The sequence below is a fragment of the chloroplast genome of Zea mays (genome assembly GCF_902167145.1).
Source record: "Zea mays chloroplast, complete genome".
NCBI classification, from domain to species: Eukaryota; Viridiplantae; Streptophyta; class Magnoliopsida; order Poales; family Poaceae; genus Zea; species Zea mays.
In genome coordinates this window covers 21,264-33,588 of record NC_001666.2, presented here as the reverse complement: position 1 = coordinate 33,588, position 12,325 = coordinate 21,264, and the positions used below count along the sequence as shown (strand labels likewise).

Here is a 12,325-nt window from a genome sequence, read left to right as displayed (position 1 = left end):
AAGACTATTTCAAAAACTAGTTAATTCAATGATGACCTTCCATGGATTCACCTATATAGGCTGCGGCTAACGTTGCAAAAATAAGAGCTTGAATACCGCTTGTAAATAATCCAAGAAACATGACCGGTATAGGGACTACTAAGGGGACTAAAGAAACAAGAACAACAACGACTAATTCATCCGCCAATATATTTCCGAAAAGTCGAAAACTAAGTGATAATGGTTTTGTGAAATCTTCTAGGATGTTAATAGGTAAAAGGATTGGGGTTGGTTTAATATATTTTTCGAAATAACTCAATCCTTTTTTGCTAAGACCCGCATAAAAATATGCCGCTGATGTTAGTAAAGCTAAAGCAACAGTAGTATTTATATCATTCGTGGGCGCTGCTAATTCCCCATGGGGTAACTCTATAATTTTCCAAGGTAAAAGAGCACCTGACCAATTCGAAACAAAAATAAAAAGGAACATAGTTCCAATAAAGGGAACCCAGGGACCATATTCTTCTCCAATCTGAGTTTTGCTCAAGTCTCGAATAAACTCAAGGACATATTCGAAGAAATTCTGACCATCGGTCGGGATGGTTTGTGGATTCCGAACAGCTATGATAACTGAACCTAGCAAAATAGTAATTACGACCCAAGAAGTGATGAGTACTTGGGCATGAATTTGGAAACCTCCTATTTGCCAATAGAAGTGTTGCCCTACTTCTACACCCGATATATCATATAACCCCTTGAGTGTTTTAATGGAACATGGTGTAATATTCATATTGTCCTCTGATAAAAATTGAACTTCAAAAAAGGAATTCTTTTGATTCAAGCATCTCTTTCTCAACTCAGCAACTTGAAGTATTAATCTTATATTTAATATACCAAGAAATCACATCAGATCATAATATATATCAATACCCTCTAATATATATCAATATTTCCCTTCTTTTATCTATGCAAAACAAAAAAGAATAGTAATTAATCCTATAAATCTACGCAGTTGCTCAAGAATTCACTATTCTTCTTAACTCAACGATTTCTTATATAGAGAGAACGGCCCTCAGAAATTGCAAATACTAATTTGTTAAGAATTAATCGAATTGAAGTCATAGTGTCATCGTTGGCAGGAATCGATATATTCGCAAGATCTGGGTCACAATTTGTATCGACTAAAGAAATAGTAGGAATCCCCAAAATGGCACATTCCTGAAGAGCTATATACTCTTTTTGCTGATCAAGGACGATCACAATGTCAGGCAACCTCGTCATATATTTGATCCCGCCGAGATATCTTTGCAAGGTAGATAATTTTCTCTTTAAGATTGCCGCATCTCTTTTTGGGAGATGGTGGAATTTTCCCATTTTTTCTTCTGCTCTTAAGTCTCTAAATTGAGAAAGTCTAGTTTTGGTAATCGACCAATTCGTTAACATACCGCTGAACCACTTTTTATTAACATAATGACAACGAGACCTTATTGCAGCTGATGCTACTAAATCCGCTGCTCTTTTTTTGGTACCAACAATTAAGAAGCTTTTTCCCTGACTTGCTGCATCAAAAACTAAATCACAAGCTTCTGATAAAAAACGAGCTGTTCTAGCAAGATTTGTAATATGAGTACCTTTACGCTTTGCCGAGATGTAAGGGGCCATTTTGGGATTCCATTTCTTAATACCATGACCAAAATGAACTCCCGCTTCTATCATCTCTTTCAAATTGATGTTCCAATATCTTCTTGTCATTTTTTCCACACTTCCTTTTTTTTTCTTTTTTCGTGTTACCATTACGGAATTCATTTCTTTTTGAAGATTAAGAAAGAGCCGAAATAGCTTGAAATAAATAATAATTGTTCCAATGGAACCTTCTTGACCATTGATACACGGTATAAACATAGCCTTAATGAATTAACTGACTTCTTTTACTTATTAAAATACAATTTAAATTTAAGTACAAAATCGAAAATCAGACCTGTTAGCATTCTAAGGTCAAAAGTATAGTTTAAATTAAAGTAAAAAAAATTGCTTTATGTATACTTAAATCGTATAAATAGGGGTAAACGGGGTCTCTGATGTTTCATAGAAATTGTTTGTTACGTCAGAATCAGAAGAAACTAATTCTGTATGGAGAAACAAAATATCTCTCATTTCCGACGCGAATAGATTTTTTTTTTGAATTTCTAAATAAAGGTTCTTGTCTTGTGGGGAACGATGCACAAATTTTTGGAATCCGGTACCAACAGGTATAATCCCCCCCAGAACTACGTTTTCTTTCAGACCTTTCAACCAATCAATACGACCTCGTAGGGCAGCTTTTGCTAAAACTCGAGCAGTTTCTTGAAAACTTGCTTCAGATATGAAACTTTGGGTATTCAGGGAAGCCCTTGTTATTCCCAATAAGATTGCCCGATAATAGATCGATTCATCTAAAGCCCGCCCTGCTCGTTCCGCTCGCAATAGTCCTATTAATTCCCCAGGTAAAAAAACATTAGACATTCCATCTTCGGAAACCCTTACTTTTGATGTTACTTGGCGTATAATAATCTCTATATGTCTATTATGGATCTGTACCCCTTGGGATCGATAAACCTTTTGGATCTTATTAACCAAAGAGATACGACTTTGGGCTATGGTTAGCTCAGCTCCAATCAAGAATCCCCAGGGAACCCCAAGAATTCTTGGTATACGTTCATTCCAATCCTCAATTCTCCTTTCGAGATTCGGCGATAGTGAATCAATTGAACGCGCTTCGAAGATTTGTTCTACTTTTGGAAGACCTTGCGTTATATCACTGGATCTCGATTTTTCATATATAAACGTAACTAACCTATCTCCTTTGTAAAGGATTTTTCCATAATGACCATGAACAGTTGCTCCTATAGTGGCCAAATAAGGCTTAGCTGCTCTTAGAACAAAGGAGTCCATATTAACAATGAAAATTTGACCAGATTTTTTTATGTGTAATTTAAATAGACATAAATTTTCACAAATAAATTGTCCAAGGTGAATTATTGCCAATGTCTCTTCCCATGAGTCATGATGGAGAAAGTGCCAATTCAAATGGAATGGCTCCAACATGATGTTACTGTCAAAATTCGAAATCCTTTTATTTTCGTCTATTAAAGAGTATTTAAGTCCTTGAAGTACTTGTAAGGTTTGTTTCAAATTGTCAAGGAACAAGTATTTTTTTAACAAGATCTGATTATGCGTTAATAAATAGTAAGATGAAGAAAAATTCGATATACTAGGTACAATAACGCCTAAGAGCCCAAAAATATCTCGAATAGGAATTCTAGGATTCGATTCTTTTACCGCATTGGGATATTTAGAATTCTTGAATAAACCAATTCGAGAACAGTTGGATGCCAACAAAATCATCAAAGATGGATATTCTTTATTTCGATTCAACAAGGTGCCAATAACTTCTTGATGTTGGCTAAGTGATTGAATCTTCGCCTTGGAATAAAAGGAATTGGTATTGTTGCGATCTAACCTATTATTGGGAATCAATCCTACACTTGTCCTATCATACCTTCTTCGTGTATACAAAATAGTAGACTTGACTAACTCAATTCTTAGGAAATCGCGAATTAGATCATTTGTTTTTACCTCAACAAGAGAAGCACGAGCTCCCTCTTTTTCTTCTTGTTCCCAATTCACTACTAAGCAAGTTCGAACGAATTGACTATTCGTGTGATAAATTCTTTGAGTTAACTTGCTATTTTCATGAGAAATAAAATTGACAAGTCGAAGTTGGAGATTATCCTCTTCTTGCAGGAGATCCTGCGGGAAAAGTGTTGCTAAATTTATCCCTTCGTCCATTTCATATGCGACTGCAGGTCGAACCGAAACAAAATACTTTTCCTTGCTTTTGAGAAATTTTTTCCGTTGAACATAAACCCAATTTTTCCTTTTTTTTGATTCCTTAGAATCTTTTTTTTCTCTTTCTGGTGGTATCAAACTGCCACCTAATATCTTATCCGCCTCTTCAGGAAAATGAATATCTCCGGAAAAGATTTTGAGTTCTGTATGGCTTTTTTTTCTCTTCACTCGGACCAATCCACCTAGTCGACTTCTTGTATTTTTTGTGAGTTGTGTATCGACTCCAATAATACTATTGTCAAGTACCTTTAGGGATGAGGATCTCGGCAAGATATGCAGTTCTTGAAGAATGAAAAAAAACCGATCTACTTCTTTTTGGTATTTTAGACTAAATTCTTTTGTTCCTCGATGCTCAATAAAACCCTCTTTTTTTAAGATAGAATCTTCCTCCGGGCTCCCATATTCGTCTTCTGAGTCTTCCTCTGAGTCTTCTTCTGAGTCTTCTTCTAAAGTCCCATATTCCTTCTCTGAGCCATCTTCAGAGCTCCCATATTCTTCTTCTGATTCTTCCTCTAGGATTTCATATTCGCCCTCTCCCTCTCGAGTCCTATATTTGTTCTCTAGGCTCCCATATTCTTCCTCTGAGTCTTTCTCTAGAGTCCTATATTCGTCCTCTAGGATCCCATATTCATCTTCTAGGGTTTCATATTCGTCCTCTAGAGTCCTATATTCGTCTTCTAGGATTTTATATTCGCCCTCTCCCTCTCGGGTCCTATATTTGTTCTCTGGGCTCTCATATTCGTCTTCTGAGTCTTCCTCTCGAGTCCGATATTCTTCCTCTCGAGTCCTATACTCTTCCTCTTGGGTCCGATATTCTTCCTCCAGGGTCCTATATCTAAATTTAACAATTCCTGAACCCCTTTTATCTTTTCTGTATCGTGGATCGTCAAAATAAGCAAAAATAGTATTTCTACGTAAAACACCCATAAAGGGTATTTCCATTGAAATACCCAAACAGGATATTCGCTCTTTTTCTTGTTCTTGATGATATTGTAATGGAACGACGAGCCTATTTCTTCGCTTTTTCGCCAACAAATCTGAATTATCTTGAAGAATGGAAGGATAGAAACAATTCCAATGACCGTTGAACACGATTCGATCTGGCGTTAAATAATCAAGAATTTCTCTATCTTTTTTACCAAAAGTATCCAACAGTCTATGGCTTACTTGATCATTAGCCATTGAGAAGTCAAAGATATATCTTCCATCAACAGAAAAAGAATAAGTATTCATTTGATCTTGATCCTTGTGCAGCGAAAAAGATGCTATACTGGATCTGCACATACTTACTGACAATATCCATAAATGGCTTGTTTTTGGTAATCGACGAAGATTACCATATTGATATTCGGGCGCATGGTAAACATCAGTACTCCAGTGCATTTCCCCGTCTGATTCGGAATAAATATGCTTTTGTACCTTTTCTTTAAAATGCAAAGTGGACGTTCCGGCACGAATCTCCGCAATTACTTGTTCAGATTCTACATATTGATCATTTTGCACTAGAATCAAGCTTTTTAACGGAATATTCACACTATGTAGAATATCCTGACTCTGAATAGTTACATGCAAGTCTATATAGCATAGAAAAGCAGGCTGCCCATGACGGGTACGTGTGGGGTGAACCAAATCCTCATTGAATTGGATTTTTCCATTCGAGGGGGATCGTATAAGGTCGGCAGTACCCCCTGTGAATACTCCACCAGTATGAAAAGTTCTTAATGTTAATTGAGTCCCCGGCTCCCCAATTGATTGACCCGCAATAATACCTACAGCTTCCCCCAATTCGACCAGATCCCCATGAGTGGGACTCCGCCCATAACATAATTGACAGATCCAAGATGTGCTCCGGCAAGTAAAGGGGGTTCTAATATATATTGGTTGTGCTCGAAACGGTTGTGCTCGAAAGGCAGTTATGAATCGATTGACTAATCCAATTCCAATATCTTGATTTCGAGAAGCAATGCATCGTGAACCAATATATATATCGTCTGCTAATACACGACCAATTAGTGTTTGGACAAAAAGTTTTTCCGTCATCCCATTTTGAGGACTCACAGAAATACCTTGGATAGTACCACAATCTCTTCTACGCACAATAATATGTTGAACTACTTCAACAAGTCTACGTGTAAGATAGCCAGCATCCGCTGTTCGTACAGCAGTATCTACAACCCCTTTTCGGGCTCCGTAGCAGGAAATTATATATTCTGTCAAAGAAAGTCCCTCGCGTAAATTGCTTTGAATAGGTAAATGAATCATTTGTCCTTGAGGATCCGCCATTAACCCTCTCATACCTACTAATTGGTGTACCTGAGATGCATTTCCTCTGGCTCCTGAAAAAGACATTAGATAGACTGGATTAGAAGGATCCGTTATTCGAAAATTCGAATTCATTTCTTGTTTCAAATATTCACTTGTAGCATACCATATCTCAACGGATTGGCGTAATTTTTCTACCGCGTGTATAGCTCCATAATAATAGTGTTTCTCCAAAAGAAAACTCTGTTGTTCCGCGTCTTGGACTAACCATCCTTTAGAGGGTATTGTTAAAAGATCCTCGATTCCTAAAGAAATCGATGTAGTAGTGGCTTGATGGAAGCCCAGAGTCTTTATTTGATCCAGTATATGGGATGTATATCCCATTCCGAAATGATCTATTAATCTGCTAATAAGCCGTTTCATAGCAGTTCCGTCTATCTCTTTATTATGAAAGACCAGGTTGGCCCGTTCTGCCATACATAAGTACCCCCTTTTTTTGGCTGAGTAGGATTCGACAATTGCTGAGTAGGATTCGACAATGGGCCTGAGTCAGTGATTCGAAAACTTAATTTACTCCCTTTCCTCAATCTCAATCTGGATTTGCGCGGCAAAAAAGATGGTACTAGCGAAATCGGAATGCCCCCCGAAAGGCATCGCCGAATCTAACTTCCTTGTTTAGATAGTGTATGAATAGGCCCGACTAAATCCTTGTATGGCTTCCTCTATTTCTCTATAAAAAGAAATATGACCAAGAGTGGTTCGAATGTATATAGAACGGATTTCTTTTTTTCTATTTCCCACTACTAGATAGTGGGCATAAATCTCATGATAAGTCCCAAAAGATTCATATTGAACTTCAATCGGAACTTCTCTTGACCCAACGATGCGTTGATCTAGTTTCCATCGGAGCCACAAGGGACTGTTTAAACCGATTCGTTTTTGTCTATAAGCTCCCAGTGCATCATAGGAACTAGAAAAATGGGGTTCTTTATCTTTCGTATACTTATAATAATTGTTATTATTGTAGTTTACTTTTTTATTTGGAGAGTTTCCGCAACTATTATATCTATTTGCACAAATACCTAGACGGTTTCCAATCGTTAATACATAAAGTCCGATAAGCATGTCTTGGGTTGGCACGCAAATAGGATCTCCAATAGCGGGAGACAGGAGATTCATATGAGAAAACATAAGTAAACGGGCTTCCGCCTGAGCTTCCAAGGATAAAGGTAGGTGAACAGCCATTTGATCCCCATCAAAGTCCGCATTGAAACCCTTACACACTAATGGATGTAAACAAATAGTACGTCCCTCTACTAAAGTGGGTTGGAAGGCCTGTATGCCTAATCTATGCAGGGTAGGTGCTCTGTTCAACAGTACAGGATGTCCCCGCATAACTTCTTGAAGTATTTCCCATACAATGGGTTCCTTTTCCCAAATTTTCCTTTTAGCAATCCTGACATTAGAAGTAGCACGTTTCGTGATTAAATCGCGAATTACAAATAGCTGAAAAAGCTTTATTGCTATCTCTAGAGGTAATCCACATTGATGTAATGAAAGCGAAGGACCCACAACAATGACAGAACGCCCCGAGTAATCGACCCGTTTCCCAAGCAGAGTCTCGCGAAACCTCCCCTCTTTACCCTCAATTACATCTGAAAGTGATTTGTATACTTTATTGTGACCATCCCTCGTCGGTTGCCCGCGGGACCCACTATCAAGAAGTGTATCCACGGCTTCTTGTACCAATTTTTCCTGGCACATTACTAAATCTGCTGGTGCTAATTCACTTCTTTTTAATAGATAGGCAAGGTTGTTGTTCCGACGGATAACTCTCTTATAAAGTTCATTAATATCTGAAGTCACTACTTTATCCCCAGATCTATAAACAATGGGTCTCAATTCGGGAGGAAGAACCGGTAATAAGCACAAAACCATCCATTCTGGTTCTACATTTGTTTGAATAAAATGTTTCGCCAATTGCATGCGTCTAATCAAAAAAACTTTTCTTATTCGTCTTTTTCTATCTTCCCATTCATCTCCACTATACCCCTCGTCTTCTAATTCCTTCCATTCAACCAAAGAATTCTCTATAATAATTCGCAAATCTAAATCTGCTAATTGTTCTCTAATAGCGCCTGCTCCTGTTGCAATTTCCCGATTTCGAAATGTTGCAAAGCCTGGGGTAGAAAAAAAGGGAGAAATACTGTGGTTACAGGATGAAATTTCATCTTCGAATAAACCCCGTAATCGTAAGAAAGTAGGTTTTTTAGCGCTGGGCCTAGCAAAAGAGAAATCACCATATACTAGGCCCTCCAATTTCTTAAGGGGTTTATCTAAAAGATTCGCAATATAACTAGGAAGACCTTTCAAATACCACACATGAGTCACTGGACATGCTAGTTTGATGTATCCCATTTGATATCTTCGTATCCGAGAATCAACAAATTCTACCCCGCATTTTTGGCAAAATCTTTCGTCTTCGTTTTCACGTACGCTCGCTCGAGAGTTTCCACAAGCACAAATTCCGCTTTTTATGGGTCCAAAGATTCTTTCGCAAAACAATCCATCTTTTTCTGGTTTATCGGTTTTATAATGAAAAGTGGAGGGCCTTGTGACTTCGCCAACGACTTCCCCATTAGGTAGGATTTTTTTAGCCCAAGCCTTTATTTGTTGAGGGGAAACGAGTCCAATTTGAAGTTGTTTATGTTTATATTGGTCAATCATAAAATAGAAATAAGAAAAAAATTTATATTTATTCCGATCAAACATCCTCCCTATTAACCTGGAAGTTCTTCTCAGATACAAGGAAATGGTTCAGTTCTAGAGCCAAAGATCGTAGTTCTCGAACGAGGACTCGAAAAGATTCTGGCGGATCCTCGTGATTAGGCATTCTTTTTCCCCAGATCGTAGCATTAAGTATTTCTTGGCGAGCTATAAGATGATCAGATTTATAAGTAAGTATCTCTTGTAAAATATGAGCAACACCAAATCCTTCTAAAGCCCAAACTTCCATTTCTCCTATTCGTTGTCCCCCTTGCTTGGCTCTTCCTCTAACGGGTTGTTGGGTAACAAGTGAGTAGGGCCCAGTAGAACGTCCATGAATTTTCTCATCAACTTGATGAATTAATTTTAAGATATAGGACTTCCCTATTAGAACAGGCTGTTCGAAGGGATCTCCTGTTCTTCCATCAAATATTCTGCTTTTTCCCGGGTACTCGGGTTCAAATACCCATGGATTTTTTGTTTGTTTACTGGCTTCATATAATTCCGAAAACACAAGTTTTCTTGAAGCCTCTTGCTCATATCTCTCATCAAAGGGTGCTATTCTATAATGTTTCTTTAGCAGATCCCCTGCTAATCCGAGCGAGCTTTCAAATATTTGTCCCACATTCATTCGTGAGGGTACTCCTAAGGGATTGAAGACCATATCAACAGGTGCTCCATCTTGCAAATAGGGCATATCTTGCCTAGGCAAAATTTTGGAAATGATCCCCTTATTCCCGTGTCTTCCAGCTACTTTATCCCCAACTTTGATTTCACGTTTCTGTAAAATATATACACGAACCATTATGTCAAAGGGGTCCCTCTGGATCCATTTCACATCGATAACGCGCCCTCTTCCACCTATAGGTAGTTTGAGAGAAGTTTCTTTTGAAGTGGATACCTCAAGACCAAAAATAGCCCGTAATAATCCAGCTTCCGCGATATAGGACGATTCGCTCGCTATCTGAGGCGTTAATTTACCTACTAAAATATCGCCAGTTTCTACCCAGGATCCCAACCTTACAACTCCATTTCTGTCCAAATTGCGAAGTAAATGTTCTTCTAGATGTGGTATTTGTTTAGTGATTTTTTCAGCGGAGCCTTGGCTTGTCGTATCCGTCTGAATTTCATATTTTCGGATGTGAAAAGAAGTATAAATATCCTCATATACCAAACGTTCACTAATTAGTACTGCGTCTTCAAAATTGTAACCCTCCCAGGGCATATAAGCTACTAAAACGTTTTTTCCTAAAGCAAGTTCCCCGCCAACTGTAGCTGCTCCCTCCGCTAAAATTTGCCCTTTTTTAATGGATTTACCCCGCGGAACCCGAGGTTTTTGGTGCATACAAGTATTTTTGTTAGAGCGCCGATGGGCAACTAAAGGAATACTTATGGTCTTCCCACTACTTGATAAAAGGATCTTGTGACTATCACTAGAAATGATCTTTCCCTCGCGTTGGGCTATAACGGAAACCCTCGAATCTAGAGCTGTTTGGCGTTCCAATCCAGTTCCAACAATGCACTTCTCGGACCGAGAAAGTGGAACTGCTTGGCGCTGCATATTAGAACTCATTAAAGCCCGATTCGCATCATTATGCTCAATAAAAGGAATGAGAGAACCTCCAATAGAAAAATATTGGAAAGGAAAAATACTTCTAACATGAATCTGTTCCCATGCAATAGTCAGGAATTCTTGACGGTATCTAGCTGGAACAACCTGTTCTTCCTGAATACCCTGATTCAAGGACAAAGAATTTCCTGCTGCTATCATATAATATTCATCTCTATTTGGTGATAAATAAACTACCTGTCTCTCTTTTTTTTCTTTTGCTTTCTCAGATATTTCATAAAACGGACTCTCTATAGATCCCCACCAGTGATCAATTCTCGCATGAATAGCTAACGATCCGGTAAGTCCAACATTGATTCCTTCGGACGTGTCAATTGGACAAATACGCCCATAGTGACTCGGATGAATATCTCGGCTCCGAAAACTTGCAGTTCTCCCCGTCAATCCTCCTGGACCCAAACAACTCACTTTTCGCCCATGAACCGTTTGTGTCAATGGATTGGTTTGATCAAAAACTTGAGCTAAGGGGTATGTGCCAAAAAAGGTCTCATAAGTAGTTATTAATAAAATCGAAGTTGAAGTTGGAGTTACCAAAGTTTGTGGAGTCGGTTTCGATTGACGTATGAATACTCTACGGATAGTTTTTTGAACCGCATGTTGTAAACGGCCAAGAGCCAGTCCGAATTGATCTTGTAACAGATCTGCAACCGAACGAATACGTTTATTTTTCAAGTGATTCATATCGTCATCGTCAAGTATACCCGTTCCAAATTTCATTCCAATCAAATGATCCGTAGCGGCCAATACATCTCGTGGTAACAAGAATGTATTGTTCTGAGGGATATCAAGATTCAGTCTCCGATTCATATTTCGTCGACCAACTCTTCCTAATTCACATTTTTGTTGAAAAAATTTCTTTTGTAATTCCTCGCATAAGGACTCCGAAAATACCAGGTCCCCACCTACACAAGCAAATTGTTGATAAAACTCCAAAATAGCTTTTTCTTTTGACTCAATCCTCTTCTTCTCCTTAGCATTCGGGAAAGACAAGAAAATTTCGGGGTAGGAAACATTATCTAAAATTTCTCTTAGATTCGAACCCATAGCTGATGATAGAACTAAAATAGATATCTTTTGTTTTCTACTCACGCGAGCCCATATCCTTTCTTTTTTATCAATTGCTAATTCCGACCTTCCTCCCCAATCTGATATTATAGTCCCGGTATATATAGAAATTCCCTTATGGTCTAATTCCGAGCGGTAGTAAATACCAGGACTTAGCAATATTTGATTGATCACAATTCGGTATATTCCATTTATTATAAAGGTTCCTAAGGAATTCATTATAGGAATGTTTCCAATAGAAATGGTTTCCTTTTGCACATCGAAACCAAAAATTAATCTCGCGGATACATATAATTCGGAAGAATAGGTGAGTGATTCATACACAGCATTCCTTTCTTTTATCGAGGGTTCTAGCAATTGATATCCTTTCGCAAATAATTGAAATGCAATTTCGTGATCTGGATCTTTAATTGTGGGAAACTTCTCAAGTTCTTCCGCCAAGCCTTGATTAATGAATCTACAAAATCCCTCGAATTGGATCTGACTAAATCCGGGTATTGTGGACATTCCCTCATTTCCATTCCGGAGCATTTGAATCTTAAGTTTCCTATTTATAGAAGAAAAATTCCATTATCAGCTCACTCTTCATCAATCCCTACGGATCAATCTAGCAATCATGGAATCCATATTCTGTTTACTGAATCACATGAAATTCTAGGGAACTCCACATACGTATTTCATATATGTATTTCATACATATGAATAGAGACGATTTCGACGAAAGTTCGAATTTAG

General features: G+C 38.1%; 5 protein-coding genes across 5 annotated transcripts, besides 3 other annotated features; all 5 read right to left on the bottom strand. All coding sequences in view use genetic code 11, as the record gives it.

Annotated features, from left to right (window-relative positions):
* Nucleotides 1–12,325: part of a sequence feature ([JLA]; junction IRA-LSC (circular molecule)) that runs on past both edges of the window.
* On the bottom strand, nt 26–769 carry atpI (ATP synthase CF0 A subunit). The gene has a single exon. The coding sequence runs from the start codon at nt 767–769 to the stop codon at nt 26–28; it is 744 nt and encodes a 247-aa protein (NP_043019.1).
* On the bottom strand, nt 1,021–1,731 carry rps2 (ribosomal protein S2). The gene has a single exon. The coding sequence runs from the start codon at nt 1,729–1,731 to the stop codon at nt 1,021–1,023; it is 711 nt and encodes a 236-aa protein (NP_043018.1).
* rpoC2 (RNA polymerase beta'' subunit) lies at nt 2,023–6,606 on the bottom strand. Its single transcript has one exon. The coding sequence runs from the start codon at nt 6,604–6,606 to the stop codon at nt 2,023–2,025; it is 4,584 nt and encodes a 1,527-aa protein (NP_043017.1).
* On the bottom strand, nt 6,805–8,856 carry rpoC1 (RNA polymerase beta' subunit). The gene has a single exon. It carries the CDS (start codon nt 8,854–8,856, stop codon nt 6,805–6,807), a length of 2,052 nt encoding a protein of 683 aa, NP_043016.1.
* Nucleotide 7,249, bottom strand, in rpoC1: a sequence difference (conflict).
* Nucleotide 7,279, bottom strand, in rpoC1: a sequence difference (conflict).
* On the bottom strand, nt 8,894–12,121 carry rpoB (RNA polymerase beta subunit). The gene has a single exon. It carries the CDS (start codon nt 12,119–12,121, stop codon nt 8,894–8,896), a length of 3,228 nt encoding a protein of 1,075 aa, NP_043015.1.